General features: G+C 41.0%; 1 protein-coding gene across 23 annotated transcripts in view; it reads left to right on the top strand.

Annotated features, from left to right (window-relative positions):
- The window catches only part of LOC139765081 (phosphatidylinositol 4-phosphate 5-kinase type-1 alpha-like), a 372,175-nt gene that overhangs the window by 103,737 nt on the left and 240,719 nt on the right, over positions 1–27,719 (top strand). For all 23 annotated transcript variants that reach the window (XR_011716566.1, XR_011716567.1, XR_011716568.1 and 20 more), the window contains 2 exons: positions 9,221–9,373; positions 18,048–18,107. Coding sequence is in view for 20 of the 23 variants with exons in the window: in XM_071692221.1 (XP_071548322.1) it covers positions 9,221–9,373; positions 18,048–18,107 (213 nt within the window). In the remaining 3 variants the exon portion in view is untranslated. The remainder of the gene's footprint in view (positions 1–9,220; positions 9,374–18,047; positions 18,108–27,719) is intronic.

Raw genomic sequence — 27,719 nt, forward strand, 5'->3', positions numbered from 1 at the left:
TTTATTTCTGTCAGTTTCTATTTATTGTTGCAAGATTTGTATTAAGAATAACTAAAACTCATTATTGTGATGAAAATCTTTTTGCCATATACCTTGCCATCTTTTTATATCATAACTCGGAATTGAATTGTGTTCATGTTTAGAATGCAACTCTTAAGGCAAGAAATTTCTCGTATTTGTTCGAGGCCTATGGCATGCATTTTCGCTTGAGTGATTTTGTTTGCACCATAGGAGTCATGCAAATGAATACATTCATTTGACTGAGTAACACTCATGTAACACAACATGAAACAAGGGTCATATCTAAGTAGGTTAGCGTGGTGTTAATCCGTAGTTTGTGCATATAGCTGACCAGTTTCTTGTTGAAGCCTCAAGTGCTATATATATGCTTATGTATTGTTTGATCTCGAGCATAAGATGATTCTCAATTTTCAGCCAAAAACCCATTTTGTTTCATATATCTTGTGTATAAGTCGACGCAAAGTTTTGAGGGTTACCCTAGACCAGGTCCACTCAATTGGTGAACTGCATTCTGAATCTGGACTGCAGCAAGCTTTGATGCAGACCCTAACCTTTTCCTTCTCTGTTCAGTGACTAGTTCATAAGAAAGAAAAAGATTAGGACTGTTTCCTTTTATGGTAAGTTTGCAGTTGTTAGCATTTCATAAAATCATCTCTTGTATTACCTTCAGGTAATTTTTACAGTTATTTTGAGAAACCACATCATACTGACTTAACATGTTTCATCGTGCTACACAATAAGTTTTTCAGATTGGTATCATTAGCATGCTAAAGTTTTAGGTGGATGATGGAGGGGTATTTTAAGTTGCCATTTTAGTTTTTCATCTAGATCTTTGCTCCCCAATGATTTTATGTGACTGGACTTCCACTAATAGTAACTGAGTATCCCTGCCCTAGACATACCAGTACCTACTGTATGTTCCTTACTTCTCCCTCAGATGGATAAAAATGTTTTTTTTTGTGGATACAGTGAAAATTTTATCCCTTAGGCTGTTATTTTCACTTCTAAGTGTAGAGTGTATGCAAAAACCTTGTCTGCCTTCCCATACATCTTTAAAGTGATGACACATTAAATATTAGTACTTTGTCATCTCTCCTTTGGCCTTTGTTCCCATCTGCAAATGTCTGGCATGGAATTGGCAAGGATCTTGAAGTATTCTAGGTTCATGCTTTAGGTCCATAGGGTCTTGATATACTGAATGAGGAGAGGCACTTATGAGATGTTACAGGAAGCAGCTGCCAGATCATACATTCTGTGTGCCCAGTGCACTTAGAAGTCTTACATGTATCCACATTTTTTTTGCTTCCACATTCCTTTCTTTTGTGTACAAAGGTAAGAGCCAACCATCATGAAGCTCAGATGGAAGAAATACAGTGCGCAGAAGTGAAATCCCCAAAATGAAATAGCAGCCAGGAAGAGTTCAGAAAGAACATCCTTCCATCAAGAGAGCCTGAGGCATACTGAGGTGGGCTTCTTGGGCTCACACTGTTAGAAACACTAGTTGCAGTGGTCAGATTTTATGATTATTTCACCATGAGAGTGTAATATGTTTATACCCACAATAAACCTTGTTGTGTATCACTTTGAAAATACATGCTCTTCGGGGCAGACAGTGTTTTTTGAAGTCACTGTATATTTAGGTAAGGTATTTCAGTTGTATACAGGTAAGTACTTACTCAACTGTGAAAATTAAATTGGAGACCACATCGACTTCCACTCAAATCATGTGTTCACAAGAACGGCAAATGAGAGCAATGTTGTCAGAGGAAACAAAAAATTGATTTTAAGATTCAGATCCCAAGATCCTTTATTATATACTTTGCATTACAAAACAAGTGATTATTTATGCAAGATTATTTGATAGAGTTGATAGAGATGCTCTGTGGAAGGTATTAAGAATATATGGTGTGGGAGGCAAGTTGTTAGAAGCAGTGAAAAGTTTTTATCGAGGATGTAAGGCATGTGTACGTGTAGGAAGAGAGGAAAGTGATTGGTTCTCAGTGAATGTAGGTTTGCGGCAGGGGTGTGTGATGTCTCCATGGTTGTTTAATTTGTTTATGGATGGGGTTGTTAGGGAGGTGAATGCAAGAGTTTTGGAAAGAGGGGCAAGTATGCAGTCTGTTGTGGATGAGAGAGCTTGGGAAGTGAGTCATTTGTTGTTCGCTGATGATACAGCGCTGGTGGCTGATTCATGTAAGAAACTGCAGAAGCTGGTGACTGAGTTTGGCAAAGTGTGTGAAAGAAGAAAGTTAAGAGTAAATGTGAATAAGAGCAAGGTTATTAGGTACAGTAGGGTTGAGGGTCGAGTCAATTGGGAGGTAAGTTTGAATGGAGAAAAGCTGGAGGAAGTAAAGTGTTTTAGATATCTGGGAGTAGATCTGGCAGCGGATGGAACCATGGAAGCGGAAGTGAATCATCGGGTGGGGGAGGGGGCGAAAATTCTGGGAGCCTTGAAGAATGTTTGGAAGTCGAGAACAGTATCTTAGAAAGCAAAAATGGGTATGTTTGAAGGAATAGTGGTTCCAACAATGTTGTATGGTTGCGAGGCGTGGGCTATGGATAGAGTTGTGCACAGGAGGGTGGATGTGCTGGAAATGAGATGTTTGAGGACAATATGTGGTGTGAGGTGGTTTGATCGAGTAAGTAATGTAAGGGTGAGAGAGATGTGTGGAAATAAAAAAGAGTGTGGTTGAGAGAGCAGAAGAGGGTGTTTTGAAATGGTTTGGTCACATGGAGAGAATGAGTGGGGAAAGATTGACCAAGAGGATATATGTGTCAGAGGTGGAGGGAACGAGGAGGAGTGGGAGACCAAATTGGAGGTGGAAAGATGGAGTGAAAAAGATTTTGAGTGATCGGGGCCTGAACATGCAGGAGGGTGAAAGGCGTGCAAGGAATAGAGTGAATTGGAATGATGTGGTATACTGGGGTCGATGTGCTGTCAATGGATTGAACCAGGGCATGTGAAGCGTCTGGGGTAAACCATGCAAAGTGTGTGGGGCCTGGATGTGGAAAGGGAGCTGTGGTTTCCGTGCATTATTACATGACAGCTAGAGACTGAGTGTGAACGAATGGGGCCTTTGGTGTTTTTCCTAGCGCTACCTCGCACACATGAGGGGGGAGGGTGTTGTTATTCCATGTGTGGCGAGGTGGCGATGGGAACAAATAAAGGCAGACAGTATGAATTATGTACATGTGTATATATGTATATGTCTGTGTGTGTATATATATGTGTACATTGAGATGTATAGGTATGTATATTGTGCATGTGCGGACATGTATGTATATACATTTGTATGTGGGCGGGTTGGGCCATTCTTTCGTCTGTTTCCTTGCGCTACCTCGCTAACGCGGGAGACAGCGATAAAGCAAAATAATAATAATAATATTTGAAGTATTATTTTTGTACTTTGAGATATACAGTACAATATGTTTTCCCATATCTCTACAAGTGTTTACTTAAATTTTTTTTTATTGCATTATACTTGATCGCCGTTTCCCAGTTCAGTGAGGTAGCATCAGGAAGCAGACGAAGAATGGCCCATCCACTCATATACGCATATGTACATAAATGCCCCTACACGCACATATGCATATACATAACATTTTTATTATATTATTATTTTGCTTTGTCGCTGTCTCCCGCGTTAGCGAGGTAGCGCAAGGAAACAGACGAAAGAATGGCCCAACCCACCCACATACACATGTATATACATACACGTCCACACACACAAATATACACACCTATACATTTCAACGTATACATATATATACATACACAGACATATACATATATACATATGTACATAATTCGTACTGTCTGCCTTTATTCATTCCCATTGCCACCTCGCAACACATGAAATAACAAACCCCTCCCCCTTCATGTGTGCAGGGTAGCACTAGGAAAAGACAACAAAGGCCCTATTCGTTCGCACTCAGTCTCTAGCTGTCTTGTAATAATGCACCGAAACCACAGCTCCCTTTCCACATCCAGGCCTCGCAAAACTTTCCATGGTTTACCCCAGACGCTTCTCATGCCCTGGTTCAATCCATTGACAGCACATCGACCCCGGTATACCACATCGTTCCAATTCACTCCATTCCATGCACGCCTTTCACCCTCCTGCATGTTCAGGCCCTGATTACTCAAAGTCTTTTTCACTCCATCTTTCCTCCTCCAATTTGGTCTCCCACTTCTCCTCGTTCCCTCCACCTCTGACACATATATCCTCTTTGTCAATCTTTCCTCACTCATTCTCTCCATGTGACCAAACCATTTCAAAACACCCTCTTTTTATTACCACACATCTCTCTTACCCTATTATTACTTACTTGATCAAACTACCTCACACCACATATAGTCCTCAAACATCTCATTTCCAGCACATCCACCCATTTGCGCACAACTCTATCCATAGCCCATGCCTCGCAACCATACATCATTGTTGGAACCACTATTCCTTCAAACATACCCATTTTTGCTTTCCCGGGTACTGTTCTCGACTTCCACACATTCTCCAAGGCTCCCAGAATTTTCGCCCCATCCCCCACCCTATGATTCACTTCCGCTTCCATGGTTCCATCCGCTGCCAAATGCACTCCCAGATATCTAAAACACTTCACTTCCTCCAGTTTTTCTCCATTCAAACTTACCTCCCAATTGACTTGACCCTCAACCCTACTGTACCTAATAACCTTGCTCTTATTCACATTTACTCTCAACTTTCTTCTTTCATACACTTTACCAAGCTCAGTCACCAGCTGCTGCAGTTTCTCACATGAATCAGCCACCAGCTTCTGCAGTTTCTCACATGAATCAGCCACCAGCTTCTGCAGTTTCTCACATGAATCAGCCACCAGCGCTGTATCATCAGCGAACAACAACTGACTCACTTCCCAAGCTCTCTCATCCACAACAGACTGCATACTTGCCCCTCTTTCCAAAACTCTTGCATTCACCTCCCTAACAACCCCATCCATAAACAAATTAAACAACCATGAAGACATCACACACCCCTGCCGCAAACCTACATTCACTGAGAACCAGTCACTTTCCTCTCTTCCTACACGTACACATGCCTTACAACTTTTCACTGCTTCTAACAACTTGCCTCCCACACCATATATTCTTAATACCTTCCACAGAGCATCTCTATCAACTCTATCGTATGCCTTCTCCAGATCCATAAATGCTACAAACAAATCCATTTGCTTTTTTAGGTATTTCTCACATACATTCTTCAAAGCAAACACCTGATCCACACATCCTCTACCACTTTGGAAATCACACTGCTCTTCCCCAATCTGATGCTCTGTACATGCCTTCACCCTCTCAATCAATACCCTCCCATATAATTTCCCAGGAATTCTCAACAAACTTATACCTCTGTAATTTGAGCACTCATCTTTGTCCCCTTTGCCTTTGTACAATGGCACTATGCAAGCATTACGCCAATCCTCAGGCACCTCACCATGAATCATACGTACATTAAATAACCTTACCAACCAGTCAACAATACAGTCACCCCCTTTTTTAATGAATTCCACTACAATACCATCCAAACCCGCTGCCTTGCCATCTTTCATCTTCCGCAAAGCTTTTACTACCTCGTTTCTGTTTACCAAATCATTTTCCCTAACCCTCTCACTTTGCACGCCTCCTCAACCAAAACACCCTATATCTGCCACTCTATCATCAAACATATTCAACAAACCTTCAAAATACTCACTCCATCTCCTTCTCACATCACCACTACTTATCACCTCCCCATTTGCCTCCTTCACTGAAGTTCCCATTTGCTCCCTTGTCTTATGCACTTTATTTACCTCCTTCCAAAACATCTTTTTATTCTCCCTAAAGAATAACATATACATGTACATATATATACATTCCTATGAGTCCAATGGGAAAATGAAACACGATAATTGGACTCATAGGAATATACTTGATCACGCGCAAAATTGTGATCCTTTCCAACGTATATACATACACAGACATACATATATACACATGTACATGTTCATACTGGCTTGCCTTCATCCATTCCTGGTGCTACCTTGCCCCACAGGAAACAGCATTGCTACCCTTTGCTTCAATGAGGTAGCACCAGGAAAAGAAGAAGAAAAAAAAATAGGCCACATTCGCTCACAATCAGTCTCTAGCTTTTATATGTAATGCACTAAAGCCACAGTTTCCTATCCACATCCAGGCCTCACAGACCTTTCCATGGTTTACCTTAGACATTTCACATGCCCTGGTTATGTACATTGACCCCAGTATACCACATCATTCCAATTCCCTCTATTCCTTGTACGGCTCTTATCTTATAGCAGTAATTCTCAGTCATTTTCTCTATGATATTATGTGGATCCACTATATCTATTACCTAGATTTAAACCACAAAAATGACTTGTGTATAGGGTACCTCCCAAAACACACACACACACACACACACACAACACACACAACACACACACACACACACACACACTCACACACACACACACACACTTTTTGCTTAAGAATTTGTTCATAAAAATCTCGACCTATACACGAGTATATGTGGTAACACTACTAACACTTGTTTCTGCATTAAAAAGCTGTACTTTGTAGTGATCAGCCTTTTTTTTTTCTTTTTTCAAGTAACTTGTTACCAAGACCCCACTATTAATGAATTGATTTGCCATATATTTATTTTACAATGAATTCAGTAATCAGCCAGGTAAGGAGTTCATTCCACACTCTTTGGCAGACTTACCAGCTTATCATTTAAATGTGTCTTTGATTTCACATACCCTTGGTGCATTCTACTGTTGCAGCATTTATGTGTATTATGTGTTTAGATATTTTGGTGTATGTATACACTTCATAAAGGAAATAGATGTGAATTCTGTGGTACTTCTTGCTTTGAGTAAAGTTTAGAAGGTAAGTTGCAAAATGTTTTAAATGAATTGGACTTTACCATTTGCTAGTGAAGATCATTGTCAGTTTTTGATGAATTATTGGAGCTTGATAAACCTTAGAAGCCTTAAGCTTTTCACCTATATCATATCAAGTATTTGAAGCTTCACATTTTGCACAAGTTTCACAAACTGCAGAGTTGATGCTAAATTTAGAGGTTGTTGAAGAAATGCTCTTCCCTACCACAGCAAAAGTTTACACTTGCCCCTTTCCTTGCATGCCTCCCTTACATGCACCATTCCACATATTCTTCCACCATTTTTCTCCCTCCAGCACTCCATTTCCCCTCTTCACAGGTGGTCTTCCTCTCAAATCAACCCCTTTAATCATACCAACTTATGCTCTCCGTGTACACTATCTGTTTTGCATTCTTTCCACATGCCCAAACCACCTCAAAATGATACATTTTACTCACTTTGTCTCCACAATTCATTCTCATTGTATTCCCTGCCTTACCAAATCTTAATACATTCCATCTAGTCATAGCATATGCTCCTGTCAAATAGCTCATTTCCACAGCCTGAGTTCTTGACTTCTGTGACTCATTCCATGTCCATGCTTCGGCAGCAAAGTTCAGGGTCAGGAGGACTGTGGTGTCCCTTAATCATTTCTTCACTTCCATACTTTCACCTCTACCTTTTATTGTTCTATTAAGGGACCCAGTGACTTCCTCCAATTCTTCTCCATTCAAACTCACATATACTAATTTATGTGCTTGCATAAGAGAGACTTGTGGATGCGAATTTGCTGAGAGGGGGTTGCTGATGGGACGTGCGATTATTATGTAGTGGAGGCAAGGTTGAAGCTTTGTAAGGGGTTTCATGAAAGAGGAAATGATGTGGGTTTGATAAAAGGTGTGAAAATTATTGAGCCTTGATAACAGGCTTGTGTGAGGAGATACCAGCGGGGAGATTGAGCATAGAATGGCAAGAGGTGAGAGTACATGAAGTGAGGGAAGTATGTGAGGAATGGAGGTTATTTAAAGCTGTGTTAACATGTGCAAGAGAAGTTTGTGGTATGTAGAAGGTGGGAGCTGGGCATGTGAGAATGGTTACTGAGTGGTGGGATAAAGATGTTAAGGTGCTTGTAAAAGAGAAAAGAGAGGTGTTTGGGTGTTACTTGTAGGGAAGGAGTGCGAGTGATTGGGAGATTTACACTTAAATCTCTCCACTTATTCCTCAGTGCTCCCATACAGATTACACTTGTCAGGAGTATGCATTCATGCTTAATAGGACAGACCTCAAAGGAGAGAAGTGTAAGTTTTATCATTTTAAAAAAGTTTTTCACAAGAATTTTTTTTGGATTTCCTCCACTGCTTATATGTTACATTTTCTTTTCAAAAATCCCCTTTCTCTGTACTGACTTTGACTGTTTATGGGGAGGTCCCTGCTGTCTGTAAATAGTAAGCTACTGAGTGAGTGGATGACATCATTCTGTTGGTGGCCCTATATTGTGTATAGCTGGGCCTGAAACATGATCTGCCATTGCCATGGCTGACTGGTCAGTGAAGGGTAGAGAAGACCAGTGCTTCTTAACTTGAAATACTGAGGGTTGGAAGGTCCTGATTTTCCAAGAGATGACTAGTCAAGAGAATCTTTCATGCTCTTGGGACACTGCCTCTTAGAGAAATGGTATTTTCAGAGTTCAAAACCAATAGTTTTTGCTCTAAAATTTGCTCCATGGACTACAGTCTTCCAAGAAGGGCTTCAGTGTTATACTCCTACAAAAAATTTTATTATTCATAAGTTGGCTTAGAACATTCATTCTTGATGGAATTTCCATTTTATATAAACCTGCAGAAGTGGGCTTTAAATCAGTGAAGATAATTTGCATTGAAATTTTGTCTTATTTGTGCATACCATTAGATTGTTAATCTTTGACCAAGGACATCCTGCCCTCCTTTACCTAAGTCGAATCATAGTATAGGTGCTGGGATTCTGGGTGCTCTGTCTTGGTCAGTCCACAGAAGTCCTCTTAAGGTTTGTGTGCCAGATCCAATCTTCCTTTTTTTTTCTTGTTCAGCCACTTAGAGCAGGATTTGAGACATTAGTTAAAGTTTAACAAAATTATTTTGCAAAGAAATGAGTCTCAGTTCTTTAGTGGTAATTTTACTTGTAAATTGTACAGGTGATTCAGATGTCCATAGAGGAGTTGTAATATTTCATGAAATTTGGAACACAAACTGGATATGCATCTAACTAATATCCAGGCAAACATTCAATTTGCAAACTATTTTGATAGGTATCACTTTGCACGGAGCCTCTGCGTGAACTTAGCAACCCTGGGGCAAGTGGCAGTATCTTTTACCTCACTACTGATGATGAATTCATCATCAAGACTGTACAACACAAGGAAGCAGAGTTCCTCCAGAAGCTGTTGCCAGGATACTACATGGTAGGTCACTGTTTGGTTCATCATGCTTTTTAAGGTGCCCTATATTTCCTCTGAAGTTTCTTTTTTTAATGATTTTTGAGTGTTACAGAAATGCATATAATTTTAAAGTTACCTAATATGCATTGTTTTGCTCATAAGTTATAAGCCATCTCAGCTAACATGAAAGAAAGCATACCTCAGAAACAGAAAAATTTTGAATTTCATGAATTTTGAATTGTGCAGCAATGCTATATCTATGGATTTCTTTGAGTGCTTCTTATAGTGCCAAACAACTCTTATTACTCCATGGCATTGCATTTATGGCATATCACCCAGCATTATCATTTGATATTGTGCGTCTTCTCTGACTGAATTTTGAATGTTATCACTAAAACCTTACCAGATCCATATGAACATGAATAGGAAATGCCCAGCAATGATTTTGTTAAGTATTCCTGGGAAATTGTATGGGAGGGTATTGATTGAGAGGGTGAAGGCATGTACAGAGTACCAGATTGGGAAGAACAGTTTGGTTTTAGAAGTTGGAGCTATTATTTATATGGTTGTGAGGCATGGGCTATATATAGGGTTGTGTGGAGGAGATAGGATGTGTTGGAAATGAAATGTTTGAGGACAATATGTGGTGTGAGGTGGTTTGATTAAGTAATGAAAGGGTAAGAGATATGTGTGGTAATAAAAAGTGTGGTTGAAAGAGCAGAAGAGGGTGTTAGAATGGTTTGGACACATGGAGAGAATGAATGAGGAAAGATTGACAAAGAGGATATATGTGTCAGAGGTGGAGGGAAGGAGAAGCGGGAGACCAAATTGGAGGTGGAATGATAGTGAAAAAGATTCTGAGTGATCGGGACCTGAACTTACAGGAGGGTGAAAGGCGTGCAAGGAATAGAGTGAATTGGAATTATGGGGTATACTGGGGTCGACGTGCTGTCAGTGGATTGAACCAGGATATGTAAAGCGTCTGGGGTAAACCATGGAATGGTCTGTATGGGCCAAGATGTGGAAAGGAAGCTGTGGTTTCGTTGCATTACACATTACAACTAGAGACTGAGTGTGAACGAATGTGGCCTTTTTGTCTTTTCCTGGCGCTACCACACTGGAGGGGGGAGGGGGATGCTAGTTCCTGTTTGGTGGTGTGGCAACAGGAATGGATGAAGGCAGCAAGTATGAATATGTACATGTGTTTATATGTATATGTCTGTGCATGTGTATGTATAGACGTGTATGTGGATGGGTTGGGCCATTCTTTCATCTGTTTCTGGCAGCACGTCAACCCCGGTATACCACATCGCTCCAATTCACTCTATTCCTTGCCCTCCTTTCACCCTCCTGCATGTTCAGGCCCCGATCACACAAAATCTTTTTCACTCCATCTTTCCACCTCCAATTTGGTCTCCCTCTTCTCCTCGTTCCCTCCACCTCCGACACATATATCCTCTTGGTCAATCTTTCCTCACTCATTCTCTCCATGTGCCCAAACCACTTCAAAACACCCTCTTCTGCTCTCTCAACCACGCTCTTTTTATTTCCACACATCTCTCTTACCCTTACGTTACTCACTCGATCAAACCACCTCACACCACACATTGTCCTCAAACATCTCATTTCCAGCACATCCATCCTCCTGCGCACAACTCTATCCATAGCCCATGCCTCGCAACTATACAACATTGTTGGAACTACTATTCCTTCAAACATACCCATTTTTGCTTTCCGAGATAATGTTCTCGACTTCCACACATTCTTCAAGGCTCCCAGAATTTTCGCCCCCTCCCCCACCCTATGATCCACTTCCGCTTCCATGGTTCCATCCGCTGCCAGATCCACTCCCAGATATCTAAAACACTTCACTTCCTCCAGTTTTTCTCCATTCAAACTCACCTCCCAATTGACTTGACCCTCAACCCTACTGTACCTAATAACCTTGTTCTTATTCACATTTACTCTTAACTTTCTTCTTCCACACACTTTACCAAACTCAGTCACCAGCTTCTGCAGTTTCTCACATGAATCAGCCACCAGCACTGTATCATCAGCGAACAACAACTGACTCACTTCCCAAGCTCTCTCATCCCCAACAGACTTCATACTTGCCCCTCTTTCCAAAACTCTTGCATTCACCTCCCTAACAACCCCATCCATAAACAAATTAAACAACCATGGAGACATCACACACCCCTGCCGCAAACCTACATTCACTGAGAACCAATCACTTTCCCCTCTTCCTACACGTACACATGCCTTACATCCTCGATAAAAACTTTTCACTGCTTCTAACAACTTTCCTCCCACACCATATATTCTTAATACCTTCCACAGAGCATCTCTATCAACTCTATCATATGCCTTCTCCAGATCCATAAATGCTACATACAAATCCATTTGCTTTTCTAAGTATTTCTCACATACATTCTTCAAAGCAAACACCTGATCCACACATCCTCTACCACTTCTGAAACCACACTGCTCTTCCCCAATCTGATGCTCTGTACATGCCTTCACCCTCTCAATCAATACCCTCCCATATAATTTACCAGGAATACTCAACAAACTTATACCTCTGTAATTTGAGCACTCACTCTTATCCCCTTTGCCTTTGTACAATGGCACTATGCACGCATTCTGCCAATCCTCAGGCACCTCACCATGAGTCATACATACATTAAATAACCTTACCAACCAGTCAACAATACAGTCACCCCCTTTTTTAATAAATTCCACTGCAATACCATCCAAACCTGCTGCCTTGCCGGCTTTCATCTTCCGCAAAGCTTTCACTACCTCTTCTCTGTTTACCAAATCATTTTCCCTAACCCTCTCACTTTGCACACCACCTCGACCAAAACACCCTATATCTGCCACTCTATCATCAAACACATTCAACAAACCTTCAAAATACTCACTCCATCTCCTTCTCACATCACCACTACTTGTTATCACCTCCCCATTTGCGCCCTTCACTGAAGTTCCCATTTGCTCCCTTGTCTTACGCACTTTATTTACCTCCTTCCAGAACATCTTTTTATTCTCCCTAAAATTTGATGATACTCTCTCACCCCAACTCTCATTTGCCCTTTTTTTCACCTCTTGCACCTTTCTCTTGACCTCCTGTCTCTTTCTTTTATACATCTCCCACTCAATTGCATTTTTTCCCTGCAAAAATCGTCCAAATGCCTCTTTCTTCTCTTTCACTAATACTCTTACTTCTTCATCCCACCACTCACTACCCTTTCTAATCAACCCACCTCCCACTCTTCTCATGCCACAAGCATCTTTTGCGCAATCCATCACTGATTCCCTAAATACATCCCATTCCTCCCCCACTCCCCTTGCTTCCATTGTTCTCACCTTTTTCCATTCTGTACTCAGTCTCTCCTGGTACTTCCTCACACAGGTCTCCTTCTCAAGCTCACTTACTCTCACCACCCTCTTCACCCCAACATTCACTCTTCTTTTCTGAAAACCCATACAAATCTTCACCTTAGCCTCCACAAGATAATGATCAGACATCCCTCCAGTTGCACCTCTCAGCACATTAACATCCAAAAGTCTCTCTTTCGCACGCCTGTCAATTAACACGTAATCCAATAACGCTCTCTGGCCATCTCTCCTACTTACATACATATACTTATGTATATCTCGCTTTTTAAACCAGGTATTCCCAATCATCAGTCCTTTTTCAGCACATAAATCTACAAGCTCTTCACCATTTCCATTTACAACACTGAACACCCCATGTTGTATACCAATTATTCCCTCAACTGCCACATTACTCACCTTTGCATTCAAATCACCCATCACTATAACCCGGTCTCGTGCATCAAAACCACTAACACACTCATTCAGCTGCTCCCAAAACACTTGCCTCTCTTGATCTTTCTTCTCATGCCCAGGTGCATATGCACCAATAATCACCCACCTCTCTCCATCAACTTTCAGTTTTACCCATATTAATCGAGAATTTACTTTCTTACACTCTATCACATACTCCCACAACTCCTGTTTCAGGAGTATTGCTACTCCTTCCCTTGCTCTTGTCCTCTCACTAACCCCTGACTTTACTCCCCAGACATTCCCAAACCACTCTTCCCTTTACCCTTGAGCTTCGTTTCACTCAGAGCCAAAACATCCAGGTTCCTTTCCTCAAACATACTACCTATCTCTCCTTTTTTCACATCTTGGTTACATCCACACACATTTAGGCTCCCCACTCTGAGCCTTCGAGGAGGATGAGCACTCCCCGCGTGACTCCTTCTTCTGTTTCCCATTTTAGAAAGTTAATACAAGGAGGGGAGGATTTCTGGCCCCCCGCTCCCGTCCCCTCTAGTCGCTTTCTACGACACGCGAGGAATACGTGGGAAGTATTCTTTCACCCCTATCCCCAGGGATGATATACATATATATATACATATACACATACACACACATACACATACATACGCACATATACACACACACACACACATACATATATATACATATAAAAGTACAATACCTAATAACTAAGAATTCCATGTCGAAAACAGACAACTTCAGTGAATACACCATGTATAATAATAGTCATAAAGCACATGATAGGAATGTGACTCAAAGAAAAAAGAGAAAATGAAGCAGACTTAGAGCATTATGACACCTTGTGAATAAACAGAAACAAATCAAACAAGGCAGAGTAGGAAGATAAAAAACTGGAAGGAAAATTGAAATTGAGGGTAAGTGACAAGAAAAGTGAAAGGACTGCAGTAGTCCTTCCAAGCAAAATATTAACATAGTGATGTACAGAGCACTAACAACTAATGTTGCCAAATTTAAGGACATCCCAATTAAAGTGGAGGATATACTATAAAAGTGAGTAACTGAAACCAAACACATTAGAGTGCGGAAACTTCTACTTTCATTTCATTGGCCAGGAAGAAAATGGTGCAGAATGTGGATGTAGGTTGGTACAATTATAAATCGAAACTAAATACAATCATCAATACTTATATATATATATATATATATATATATATATATATATATATGTGTATATCCCTGGGGATAGGGGAGAAAGAATACTTCCCATGCATTCTCCACTTGTTGTAAAAGGCAACTAAGGAGACAGGAGCGGGTGGGTTAGAAACCCTCCCCTCCTTGTATTTTAACTTTCTAAAAAGGGAAACAGAAGAAGGAGTCACACGGGGAGTGCTCATCCTCTTTGAAAGCTCAGATTGGGGTGTCTGAATGTGTGTGGATGTAACCAAGATGAGATAAAAGGAGAGATAGGTAGTATGTTTGAGGAAAGGAACCTGGATGTTTTGGCTCTGAGTGAAACGAAGCTCAAGGGTAAAGGGGAAGAGTGGTATGGGAATGTTTTGGAATTAAAGTCAGGAGTTGTTAAGAGGACAAGAGCAAGAGAAGGAGTAGCACTACTCCTGAAACAGGAGTGGTGGGAGTATGTGATGGAGTGTAAGAAAGTAATCTCTAGATTGATATGGGTAAAACTGAAAGTGGATGGAGAAAGATGGGTGATTATTAATGCCTTTGCACCTGGGGATGAGAAGAAAGATCATGAGAGGCAAGTGTTTTGGGTGCAGCTGAGTGAGTGTGTTTGTAGTTTTGATGTACGAGACTGGGTTATAGTGATGGGTGATTTGAATGCAAAGGTGAGTAATGTGGCAGTTGAGGGAATAGATAATTGGTGTACATGGGGTGTTCAGTGGTGTAAATGGAAATGGTGAAGAGATTGTAGATTTGTGTGCTGAAAAAGGACTGGTGATTGGGAATTCCTGGTTTGAAAAGCGAGATATACATAAGTATACATATTTAAGGAGGAGAGATGGCCAGAGAGTTTTATTGGATTACGTGTTAATTGATAGGTGCGTGAAAGAGAGACTTTTGGATGTTAATGTGCTTAGAGGTGCAACTGGAGGGATGTCTGATCATTATCTTGTGGAGGTGAAGGTAAAGATTTGTAGAGGTTTTTCCGAAAAGAAGAGAGAATGTTGGGGTGGTGAGAGTAAGTGAGCTTGGGAAGGAGACTTATGTGAGGAAGCACCAGGAGAGATTGAGTGCAGAATAGAAAAAGGTGAGAGTAAAGGATGTTGGGGGAGTGGGAGAGGAATGGGATGTGTCTAGGGAAGCAGTGATGGCTTGCACAAAAGATGCTTGCGGCATGAGAAGTGTGGGAGGTGGGCAGATAAGAAAGGGGAGTGAATGGTGGGATGAAGAAGTAAGATTATTAGTTAAAGAGAAAAGAGAGGTGTTTGGATGATCTTTGCAGAGAAATAGTGCAGATGACTGGGATATGTATAAAAGAAAGAGGCAGGAGGTCAAGAGAAAGGTGCAAGAGGTGAAAAAGAGGGCAAATGGGAGTTGGGGTGAGAGAGTATCATTAAGTTTTAGGGAGAATAAAAAGATGTTTTGGAAGGAGGTAAATAAAGTGCGTAAGACAAGGGAACAAATGGGAACATCGGTGTAGGGGGCTAATGGGGAGGTAATAACAAGTAGTGGTGATGTGAGGAGGAGATGGAGTGAGTATTTTGAAGGTTTATTGAATGTGTTAGATGATAAGAGTAGCAGATATAGGGTGTTTTGGTCGAGGTGGTGTGCGAAGTGAGAGGGTTAGGGAGAATGATTTGGTAAACAGAGAAGAGGTAGTAAAAGCTTTGCGGTTGATGAAAGGCAGCAAGGCAGCGGGTTTGGATGGCATTGCAGTGGAATTTATTAAAAAAGGGGATGACTGTGTTGTTGACTGGTTGGTGAGGATATTTGATGTATGTATGACTCATGGTGAGGTGCCTGAGGATTGGCAGAATGCTAGCATAGTGCCATTGTACAAAGGCAAAGGGGATAAAGATGAGTGCTCAAATTACAGAGGTATAAGTTTGTTGAGTATTCCTGGTAAATTATATTGGAGGGTATTGATTGAGAGGGTGAAGGCATGTACAGAACATCAGATTGGGGAAGAGCAGTGTGGTTTCAGAAGTAGTAGAGGATGTGTGGATCAGGTGTTTGCTTTGAAGAATGTATGTGAGAAATGCTTAGAAAAGCAAGGGGATTTGTATGTAGCATTTATGGATCTGGAGAAGGCATATGATAGAGTTGATAGAGATGCTCTGTGGAAGGTATTAAGAATATGAGTTTTTATCAAGGATGTAAGGTATGTGTACGAGTAGGAAGAGAGGAAAGTGGTTGGTTCTCAGTGAATGTCGGTTTGTGGCAGGGGTGTGTGATGTCTCCATGGTTGTTTAATTTGTTTATGGATGGGGTTGTTAGGGACGTGAATGCAAGAGTTTTGGACAGAGGGGTAAGTATGCAGTCTGTTGTGGATGAGAGGGCTTGGGAAGTGAGTCATTTGTTGTTCGCTGATGATACAATGCTGGTGGCTGATTCATGTGAGAAACTGCAGAAGCTGGTGACTTGAGTTTGGTATAGTATGTGAAAGAAGAAAGCTGAGAGTAAATGTGAATAAGAGCAAGGTTATTAGGTACAGTAGGGTTGAGGGACAAGTCAATTGGGAGGTAAGTTTGAATGGAGAAAAACTGGAGGATGTGAAATGTTTTAGATATCTGGGAGTGGATTTGGCAGCGGATGGAACCATGGAAGTGGAAGTGAGTCACAGGGTGGGAGAGGGGGGCGAAAGTTCTGGGATCGTTGAAAAATGTGTGGAAGGCGAGAACATTATCTCTGAAAGCAAAAATGGGTATGTTTGAAGGAATAGTGGTTCCAACACTGTTATATGGTTGCTTGCGAGGCATGGGCTATAGATTGAGTTATGCGGAGGAGGGTGGATGTGTTGGAAATGAGATGTTTGAGGACGATATGTAGTGTGAGGTGGTTTGATCAAGTAAGTAATGAAAGGGTGAGAGAGATGTTTGGTAATAAAAAGAGTGTGGTTGAGAGAGCAGAAGAGGGTGTATTGAAATGGTTTGGTCACATGGGGAGAATGAATGAGGAAAGATTGACAAAGAGGATATATGTGTCAGAGGTGGAGGGAACGAGGACTAGTGGGAGACCAAATTGGAGGTGGAAAGTTGGAGTGAAAAAGTTTTTGAGTGATCGCAGCCTAAACATGCAGGAGGGTGAAAGGCATGAAAGGAATAGAATGCATTGGAATGATGTGGTATACTGGGGTCGACATGCTGTCATTGGATTGAACCAGGGCATGTGAAGCGTCTGGAGTAAACCATGGAAAGTTTGTGGGGCTTGGATGTGGAAGAGTAGCAGTGGTATCGGTGCATTATACATGACAGCTAGAGACTGAGTGTGAATGAATGTGGCCTTTGTAGTCTTTTCCTAGGGCTACTTTGCGAGCATGCGAGGGAGGGGGTTGTCATTTCATGTGTTGCGGAGTGGCGACAGGAGTGAATGAAGGCATCAAGTTTGAATTATGTACGTGTGTATATATGTATATTTCTGTATGTGTACATATGTATACGTTGAAATGTATAGGTATGTGTATATGTGTGTGTATGGATGTGTATGCATATGCATGTGTACATTTGTATGTTGGGCCATTCTTTTGTCTGTTTCCTTGCGCTACTTCACTAACGCGGGAGACAGCGACAAAGTATAATAGATATAAATAAATAAATGAGTGGTTTGGCCATTCTTCATCTGTTTCATTGCACTACCTCACTGATGCGGGAAACAGTGAGTAAGTATGATAAATAAAAATGAATATTTTTATTTTTTTCAGAATCTGAACCAGAACCCCAGAACATTATTACCGAAGTTCTTTGGCTTGTATAATTATCAGGTTGGTTATCCTTTTTTGCTTTTTACTTTGACATTATGTTTGATAGATGTAATCATTTTCATGCTAAGTAGGTGCAGACATCCCTGATAAGTAGTTTTTCTCTCCCTTCTTTTGTGAATTACATATGAAGTAGCTAAGGTAGTTTTTCTCTCCCTTCTTTTGTGAATTACATATGAAGTAACTAGCATAGCAGTGATTAAGAGGTCATCTTCATTTTTTAGGACATACTCAAAAGAATATTCTTGATGTGTGGTTTTAACAGATTTTGTTTTGTAATAGATTTTATCTGCAAAAGAGAATGGAGGAGCATTTGCTGGCTTAGGGATAAAGTCTGAGATTAGTGTTATGACAAGAGTTAAGAAGGGGGTATCACTTCTGCCGAAGAAGTTGTGGGAATGAGTGAAAGAGTGTATAATCGTGAGTCCCAGACTGATGTGAGTAAAACAAGTTGAATTATGAGAGGTGATTGATTATTAGTGCTCATGCACCTGGAAGAAAGATGAATGTGTCGGCAATTTTGATGCTATAGATTGGGTATTAGTGATGGGTGATTTGAATGCAATAGTGAGTATACCATATGGCAGTTGAGGGTTTAACTAGGGGGCTTAGGATATTCAGGGATTTGAGTGAAAATGATGAAGCGCTTGTTAAGTAGTGTGATGAAAAGGGACTGGTGATTGGGAAGGCCTGGTTTTAAAAGAAGGATATGCTTGAGCATTCATGGATGAATGGTTAGATGGTGATAATGGATAGGGAATCAAAACAGATTCTTGGGTTTGATTATTTGGAGAGGGACAGCTGGCTGGAATGTCCCATCATTGCTTGGTGGAGAGAAGGATGAGGGTTTGTAGAGGCTTCAAGAGAACATAGTAAGGGTGGGAAGAGGATGGTGAAAATGTATGGTCTTAGAAAGGGAAGCTTGTGTGAAGAGGTTGGATGAGAGATTTACTAAATAATGGCAAATGGTAAGAGTAAATGAAGCTATAGGAGTATGCAAGGAATGAGAAGTATATAGGGAAGTATTGTTTATGTATATATATGTGTATATGTTACCAGCTTCTGCAGAAGTTGGTGACTGAGTTTGGAAAAGTGTGTGAAAGGAGAAAGTTGAGAGTAAATGTGAATAAGAGCAAGGTTATTAGACTCGGTAGGTTTGAGGGACAAGTTAATTGGGATGTAAGTTTGAATGGAGAAAAATTGAAGGAAGTGAAGTGTTTTAGATATCTGGAAGTGGATCTAGCAGTGGATGGAACCATGGAAGTGAGTCATGGTGGGTGAGGGGGATGAAGGTTCTGGGAGCGATTAAGAATATGTGGAAGGAGATAATGTTATCTCAGAGAGCAGAAATGGGTATGTTTGAAGGAAAGTTAGTTCCAACAATGTTATATGGTTGTGAGGCTTGGGCTATAGATAGGGTTTTATGGAGGTGGATGGATGTGTTGGAAATGAAATGTTTAAGGACAATATTTGATGAGGTGGTTTGATTAAGTAATGAAAGGGTAAGAGAGATGTGAGGAAGTAAAAAGAGTGTGGATGAGAGAGCAGAAGAGGGTGCGTTGAAATGGCTTGGACACATGGGGAGAATGTGTGAGGAAAGATTGACAAAGAGGATATATGTGTCTGTTTTTTTTTTTTTTTCTTAGCAATGCTGTTTCCTGTGGGGCGGAGTAGGGACTGGAATGGATGAAGGCAAGCACGTATATGTACATGTGTGTATATGTATATGTCTGTGTGTGTGTGTGTGTGTGTGTGTGTGTATGTATATGTTGATATGTATATGTATGTATATGTGTGTATACGAGCGTTTATGTATATATATATGTGTATATTAGTGGATGGTTCTTTCTTCGTTTGCTTCCTGGTGCCACCCTGCTGATGTGGGAAACCTATTATTTTTATGATTATCATTATTGTACTTAATTGCTGTTTCCCGCGTCAGCAAGGTTTCGCTAGGAAACAGACAAAGAATGGCTCAACCACTCATATACACACACACATGTACATAATTCATTCTTGCTGCCTTTATTCATTCCTGTCGCCACCCCGCCGCACATGAAATGATAACCCCCTCCTCCCGCATGCACGCGAGGTAGCGCTAGGAAAAGACAACAAAGGCCACATTTGTTCACACTCAGTCTCTAGCTGTCATGTATAATGCACCGAAACCACAGCCCCCTCCCCCACCCTGTGACTCACGTCCACTTCCATGGTTCCATCTGCTGCCAAATCCACTCCCAGATATCTAAAGCACTTCACTTGCTCCAGTTTTTCTCCATTCAAACTTACCTCCCAATTGACTTGTCCCTCAATCCTACTGTACCTAATAACCTTGCTCTTATTCACATTTACTCTCAGCTTTCTTTTTTTACACACTTTACCAAACTCAGTCACCAGCTTCTGCAGTTTCTCACCTGAATCAGCTGCCAGTGCTGTATCATCAGTGAACAACAACTTCAACAGCTTCACTTCCCAAGCCCTCTCATCCACAACAGACTGCATACTTGCCCCTCTGTCCAAAACTCTTTCATTCACCTCCCTAACAACCCCATCCATAAACAAATTAAACATCCATGGAGACATCATGTACCCCTGCCACAAACTGACATTCACTGGAAACCAATCACTTTCCTCTCTTCCTACACGTACACATGCCATACATGCTTGATAAAAACTTTCCAGCAACTTGCCTCCCACACCATATACTCTTAATACCTTCAACAGAACATCTATATCAACTCTTATCATATAATTTCTCCAGATTCATAAATGCTACATGCAAGTCCATTTGTTTTTCTAAGTATTTCTCACGTACATTCTTCAAAGCAACACCTGAGCCACACATCCTCTAACACTTCTGAAACCACACTGCTCTTCCCCAACCTGATGTTCTGTACATACCTTCACCCTCTCAATCAACACCCTCCCATATAATTTCCCAGGAATACTCAACAAACTTATACCTCTGTAATTTGAGCACTCATCTTTATCCCCTTTGTCTTTGTACAGTGGCACAATGCATGCATTCCGCCAATCCTCATGCACTTCACCATGAGCCATACATACATTGAATATCCTCGCCAACCAGTCAACGACACAGTCACCTCCTTTTTTAGTAAATTCCACTGCAATACCATCCAAACCCGCTGCCTTGCCGGCTTTCATCTTCTGCAAAAGCTTTTACTACCTCTTCTCTGTTTACCAAATTAGTCTCCCTGACCCTCTCACTTCGCACCCCACCTCAAACAAAACACCCTATATCTGCCACTCTATCATCTAACACATTCAACAAACCTTCAAGATACTCCATCTCCTTCTCACATCACCACTTCTTGTTATTACCTCCCCATTAGCCCATTCGCTGATGTTCCCATTAGTTCTCTTGTCTTACACACTTTATTTACCTCCTTCCAAAACATCTTTTTATTCTCCCTAAAATTTAATGATACTCTCTCACTTCAGCTCTCATTTGCTGTCTTTTTCACCTCTTGCACGTTTCTCTTGACCTCCTGCCTCTTTCTTTTATACATCTCCCAGTCATTTGCACTATTTCCCTGCAAAGATCATCCAAATGCCTCTCTCTTCTCTTTCACTAATCGTCTTACTTCTTCTTCCCACCACTCACTCCCCTTTCTAATCTGCCCACCTCCCATGCTTTTCATGCCACAAGCATCTTTTGTGCAAGCTATCACTGCTTCCCTAAATACATCCCATTCCTCCCCCACTCTCCTTATGTACTTTGCTTTCACCTTTTTTTCATTCTGCACTCAGTCTTTCCTGTTACTTCCTCACATAAGTCTCCTTCCCAAGCTCACTTACTCTCACTACTCTCTTCACCCCAATATTCTCTTCTTTTCTGAAAATCTCTTCAAATCTTTGCTTTCGCCTCCACAAGATAATGATCAGACATCCCTCCAGTTGCACCTCTCAGCACATTAAGATCCAAAAGTTTCTCTTTCATGCGCCTATCAATTAATACGTAATCCAATAATGCTCTCTGGCCATCTCTCCTACTTACATACGTATACATATGTATATCTCCCTTTTTAAACCAGGTATTCCCAATCACCTGTCCTTGTTCAGCACACAAATCTACAAGCTCTTCACCATTTCCATTTACAACACTGAACACCCCATGTACATCAATTATTCCCTCAATCTCTCATTACTCACCTTTGCATTCAAATCACCCATCACTATAACCCGGTCTCGTGCATCAAAACAGCTAACACACTCGCCTAGCTGCTCCCAAATCACTTGCCTCATGATCTTTCTTCTCATGCCCAGTTGCCTAGGCCCCAGTGATCACCCATCTCTCTCCATCCATTTTCAGTTTTACCCATATCAATGTAGAGTTTACTTTTTTACACTCTCCCACATACTCCTACAACTCTTGTTCAGGAGTAGTGCTACTCCTTCCTTTGCTCTTGTCCTCTCACCAACCCCTGACTTTACTCCCAAAACATTACCAAACCACTCTTCCCCTTTACCCTTGAGCTTCGTTTCACTCAGAGCCAAAACATCCAGGTTCCTTTCCTCAAACATACTACCTATCTCTCCTTTTATCTCATCTTGGTTACATCCACACACATTTAGACACCCCAGCCTTCAAGGAGGCCTTCGAGGAGGATGAGTACTCCCCACGTGACTCCTTCTGTGTCCCCTTTTAGAAAGTTTGTATACAAGGAGGGAAGGGTTTCTAGTTCCTGCTCCCATACCCTTTAATTGCCTTCTATGACACGTGAGGAATGTGTGGTAATTATTCTTTCTCCCCCATACACACACACATGTACATGCATATATATGCCAACACACACACACACACACACACACATATACATATATGCACATGTAAATAATCATACTTGCTTGCCTTCTTCCAGTCCTGTCGCTGCCTCGCCACACAGGAAATAGCATAAATTAATACGTGTATATGAGTGAATGGGCTGTTCTTTGTCTGTTTCTTGGCAAAAACTTGCTGACGCGAGAAATGACAATCAAGTAAAATGATAATAAAAAAGAAATAATTGTTCACCTGTGCAGGAAAAGTTTGTGGCATGCATAAGGTGAGAGGTGGGCATTTGAGAAAATGATTGCGAATGGTGGTAATGTGACATTCTCTTAACATGGAGCCCTTTTGGGTAGTAAAGGTGTCCTAGTGCAAGAGGGTTGTGTAGTCTCACCCTGGCAGCTCTTTCAGGAAGCTGCTAGAAAAAGATGTATGGGTATTAGTTGTAGGGAAGGAGTGTGAATCATTGGAGGTGTTAGAAAAAAAGAAGTTAAGAGGAAGATGCAGGGGCTGAAAAAGAGAACAAATAAAGTTTGGGTGGGCAAGTATCATCAGATTTTATGAAAAATACATATTGGGAAGGGGTTAATAGTGTGAGAAAAACATGAGAACTAATGAGAACATCAATGATGGGAGCAAATGAGGAAGTGATAACAGGCAGAGATGAGGTGAAATGATAGAATGAATACTTTCAAGGATTGTTTTTGATGACACGATGGCAGATGTGGGGTGTTTGGGTCAAGGAGGTAAGAGGAGTGTGAGAGTCATGACAGGTGGCTTGGGGAAAAGGGAAAAGATGGTGTAATCCTTTTGTAAGAAGAAGTGAGGTGAGGCAGTTAGGGCAGATGGGATTGCATTTGAATTTCTCAAGAGGTGCCTGTATTGTTGATTGGTTTGTTAGGATTTTTAATATATGTATGGCTGGTGGTGAGGTACCTGAGGGTTGTTGTAATTCCTTTATAGTCACAATTTAAAAAAGAAGCAACAAGAACAAAAATAAATATTCAAGTTACAGAGATATATGTTTATTGAGTGTACCTGATGAATGGTGATTGATAGGGTGGTGGCATACAGAGCTTCATATTGGAGAGGAACAGTATTGCTTCAGGAGTGGAAGAGGATGTGTGGATCAGGTGTTTGGCTTAAAGAATGTTTACGAGAAATGCTTAAAAAAAACGGAAAGATTTGTATGTGGCTTTTATAGTTCTGGAGGAAGCATATGAAAAGTTTAATAAAGATGCTGTATGGAGGCTGTTGCGAATATATAGTTGAGGTAGAAATCCTGCAAGAGGCAGTAAAGAGTTTTTATCAAGATAGATGTGCAAGTAGGAAGAGAGGAGAGTGAATGATTTTCAGGTGAAGTTGGGTCTGTGGCTGGGATGTGTGATGTCACCATGGCTGTTTAAAGTTTATGGATGGGTTGGTGATGCAAGTGAATGGAAGGATCTCAGAATAAGGAGAAAGTATGTATTCTGTAGGGTGCTAAGGGGACCTGGGAGGTTAGCCAACAGGGTATTGGTGATGACACGGAGCTGTTGGCAAATTGGAATGAGAAACTGTAGATGTCTGGGTTTGGGAGAGCATGTGAAAGGAAATCAGAGTAATGTGAATAGAAGTATGGTTATAAAGTAAACAGAGAAGATGGAAAGGTTATTTGGAGTGTAAATTTGAGGGAAAGGCTGAAAGGCTACAAAGAGACATAAATATGATCTTTAACTGAGCATCCAAAAACATCATGCTTTTCATTGGAGATAAGTTTCAATTCCCCAGGTATGAGGAAAGTGAAGAAATCATAAGCAACACAGAATATGAGCCTGACACAGATCTTATCATAAACCAGTTGAATAATGTGAAAGACCTTGGAGTAATGATGTCTAAGGACCTAACCTTCAGCAAACACATTAAAACACCAGTTGCCTAATGTAGAAGGATGGCTTGATGAACCTTCAAGACAAGTGAAGAAAAACCCCTGATATTACTCAAGGTGCTAATTCTTTGATGAATTAAATACCGTTACATTCTAACATCACCCAGCAAAGTGGGTGAAATTACAGAATTAGAAAGAGTTCAGAGATTTTCGCAGTCCTTATTAATGCAGTAAAGGAGCTGAATTACTGGGAAAAGCTGAGGTTTTTATGGCTGTATTCCCTGGAGTGCAGACAGGAGAGTTATATCATCATCTATACCAGGAAAATCCTATTAGTTATGGTTCCCAACTTTGGAAATTTGGAAACAACAACATACTGCCATTACTGGCGTGGAAGACTTTTGTAAAATTCTGCCTCTGAAATCCAGAAGTGCAACATGCAGAAAAAGAGAGAGCACCTTAAACGTTTTGGGCCCAGAATTCTTCAACACCTTGCCAACTCTAATAAGAAACAGCTTGAGATACTGAGCTAGAGGTGTTTATAAGTGCACTGGACAAGTACCTACAAAGTGTACCAGACCAGCAAGGCTGTAGGGACTATGTAGACTTGAAGGCTGCACTTTCCAACACCTTGGTCAACCAACAACCAAGTCCAGCAGATTGGGCCCAGCCTGGGCTGTGGAAGTGAACACCCCCGAAAACTTCACTAAATATTCACTAGGGATAGGTAAAGTGTTTAAGATACCTAGGAGTGGATATGGCAGTACATAGAACTATGTGAGCCTAAGTGAAACATAGGGTGGGTGAGGGGGCAAAAGGTCTTGGGTGCATTGAGGAAAATGTGGAAAGGAAAGTCACCGTCTATAATGGCAAGATGGGTGTGATTGATGGTACAGTAGTCCCATCAGTGCTTATGGATGTAAGGCATAGCCTAAGGCAAAAATGTAAAGAAGGTGGGTGTGTTGGAAATTAAATGTTTAAGAGCAGTATGTGATGAGAGGAGGGCTGATTGAATGATATTTGATAGGGTAAGAGAGTTGTGGTAGTAGAGGAGTATGTATCAGAGAGATAAAGAGGGTGTGCTAAATGTTTTGGACATATGGAGAGGAGGAATGAGTGAGAATACATGTCAGAAGTAGAGGGAACAAGGAGAAGAGGGAAACCAATGAGATAGAAGGATGAAGTTAAAAATGCTTTGGAGATTCTATGCCAGAACATGAAGGAGTGTGTGAGATGTGCAAAGGGTAGAGCGTATCAGAATATTGATATACAAGGGATTACATACTGTCATTGGGCTTAATCAGGTCATAGGAAGCAGTTGGCAGAAACTGCGGAAGGATCTGTAGGGTCTAGTTGTAGATTGGAACTCTTAGTTTTAGTGCATTATGTGTGAAAGCGAGAGTGGATATGAGTGACTGAGGCCATTTCATTGTCTCTTCCTGGCACTGTCTTGCTAATGTGGGAAATAGGAAAGATGTGGGAAAAATATTTATGCACATACTCTATTTCTTCTCTCTCTCTTACTCTCCTTGGTGGTATGGGGGCTGGGATGACCACCTCCCTTTCAACTTTGAATCGGCATGTATATCGTTTCTTTCAGTACATTTTACAAAGGAAAACCTAGTCCCTAATCTCTGTTCAGAAATTATCAGAAATTATTCTTTATTGATATGACAGGTATAATGGATGCTGAATAGTCCCAAAAATCAAATGATGTGATAAGCACAAAAAGGATATAACTTTGAACATTTAGGGCCTGAAAGTATTGAACACATTGCTTACATACATCAGAAACACTATGTACCGCACGTTGGAGAAATTTGAGAAGTCTAAGGATGAGTATTTACAAGGTGTACCAGACATACTGGACTGTGGTAGCTACTAGTGCCATGTGGTGCAACTTCTGCAACCCTGCTGTGGAGCAACTTCTGACAGCCTGCTCGATCAAAACTCCATCTCAGCATCTTATGCCCTTCCCAAGCTGTAGGAGCATATGCCAAGTAATGCAGTACGTAGAAATGGATGATCCAATTTTAGGACCAAATATCTATTTTGATGTAATCATCTTCAAATGGTCTGTCTATCTATCTGTATCTCTGGCATCTGTTCCCTCCTGGAACACCCTAAGAGGGGTGGCCACAACAATAGTCTGCATAACTATTGAACTCCAGTGCTGCTTCTTAACCTTTAGTGCCTCATCCTATCAGGCTGCTGTCAGAGGGCAACTCTAGCACAGGGTTTGCAGAGGTCCCTGCTTGATGTTCCTACTGATTACTGCTACCTAGCACTCCTACCAAGTTCTACTTAATGCTCCGGGTTAAATGCTCCTACTTACTACTATTTTCTGTTTCTCCTACCATTTTCCCAAAAGGCATGGCTAATGCACAGTGCTCACCGCTGGAAAATTTAGTGTTGCACAGAATGAGCTGTGTGAGTTGTTGTTGTGCTATGTGTGACAGTGAGAGATGATATGTTTGTTGACAGAATGATGTTAGTCCACATGTGGGTGAGGCAGAAAGAAAAGACAGCTACCTAAGTCAGAGAAGTGTAGTTTGACAACCACCGAAGTGCTGGCTAACCCTGTAGCCAACACCAACCCTCCTGATACCTAGGCTGATAGTACTGATAATATACCTCCTTGGTTGTTGGCTGCCTACCATCAGCTTCCTATTAGTTGATGCCAAGTTAATCTCTATGTAATACAAGAAGGACACTTGAGATGAGAATGATATTTTAAGCCAGGGCAGGTTGTTGTATGGATTTTGGATCTCTTTAAGTGGATGCACCATTATTATTTTTTTTTTCTTGGGTGAGATGGGGTTTTAACCTTTCATTTAGGCAAATGCTTTATTTCCCATGCTTATAAGATTCTAATTTAGTACAAAAGTAGTTTATCATATTTATAAAACAATTTTTTTTATGTTCGAAACAATGCTGGCATTTCAGGATCACTATTTCC

This window comes from Panulirus ornatus, chromosome 52 (assembly GCF_036320965.1).
Source record: "Panulirus ornatus isolate Po-2019 chromosome 52, ASM3632096v1, whole genome shotgun sequence".
NCBI classification, from domain to species: domain Eukaryota; kingdom Metazoa; phylum Arthropoda; class Malacostraca; order Decapoda; family Palinuridae; genus Panulirus; species Panulirus ornatus.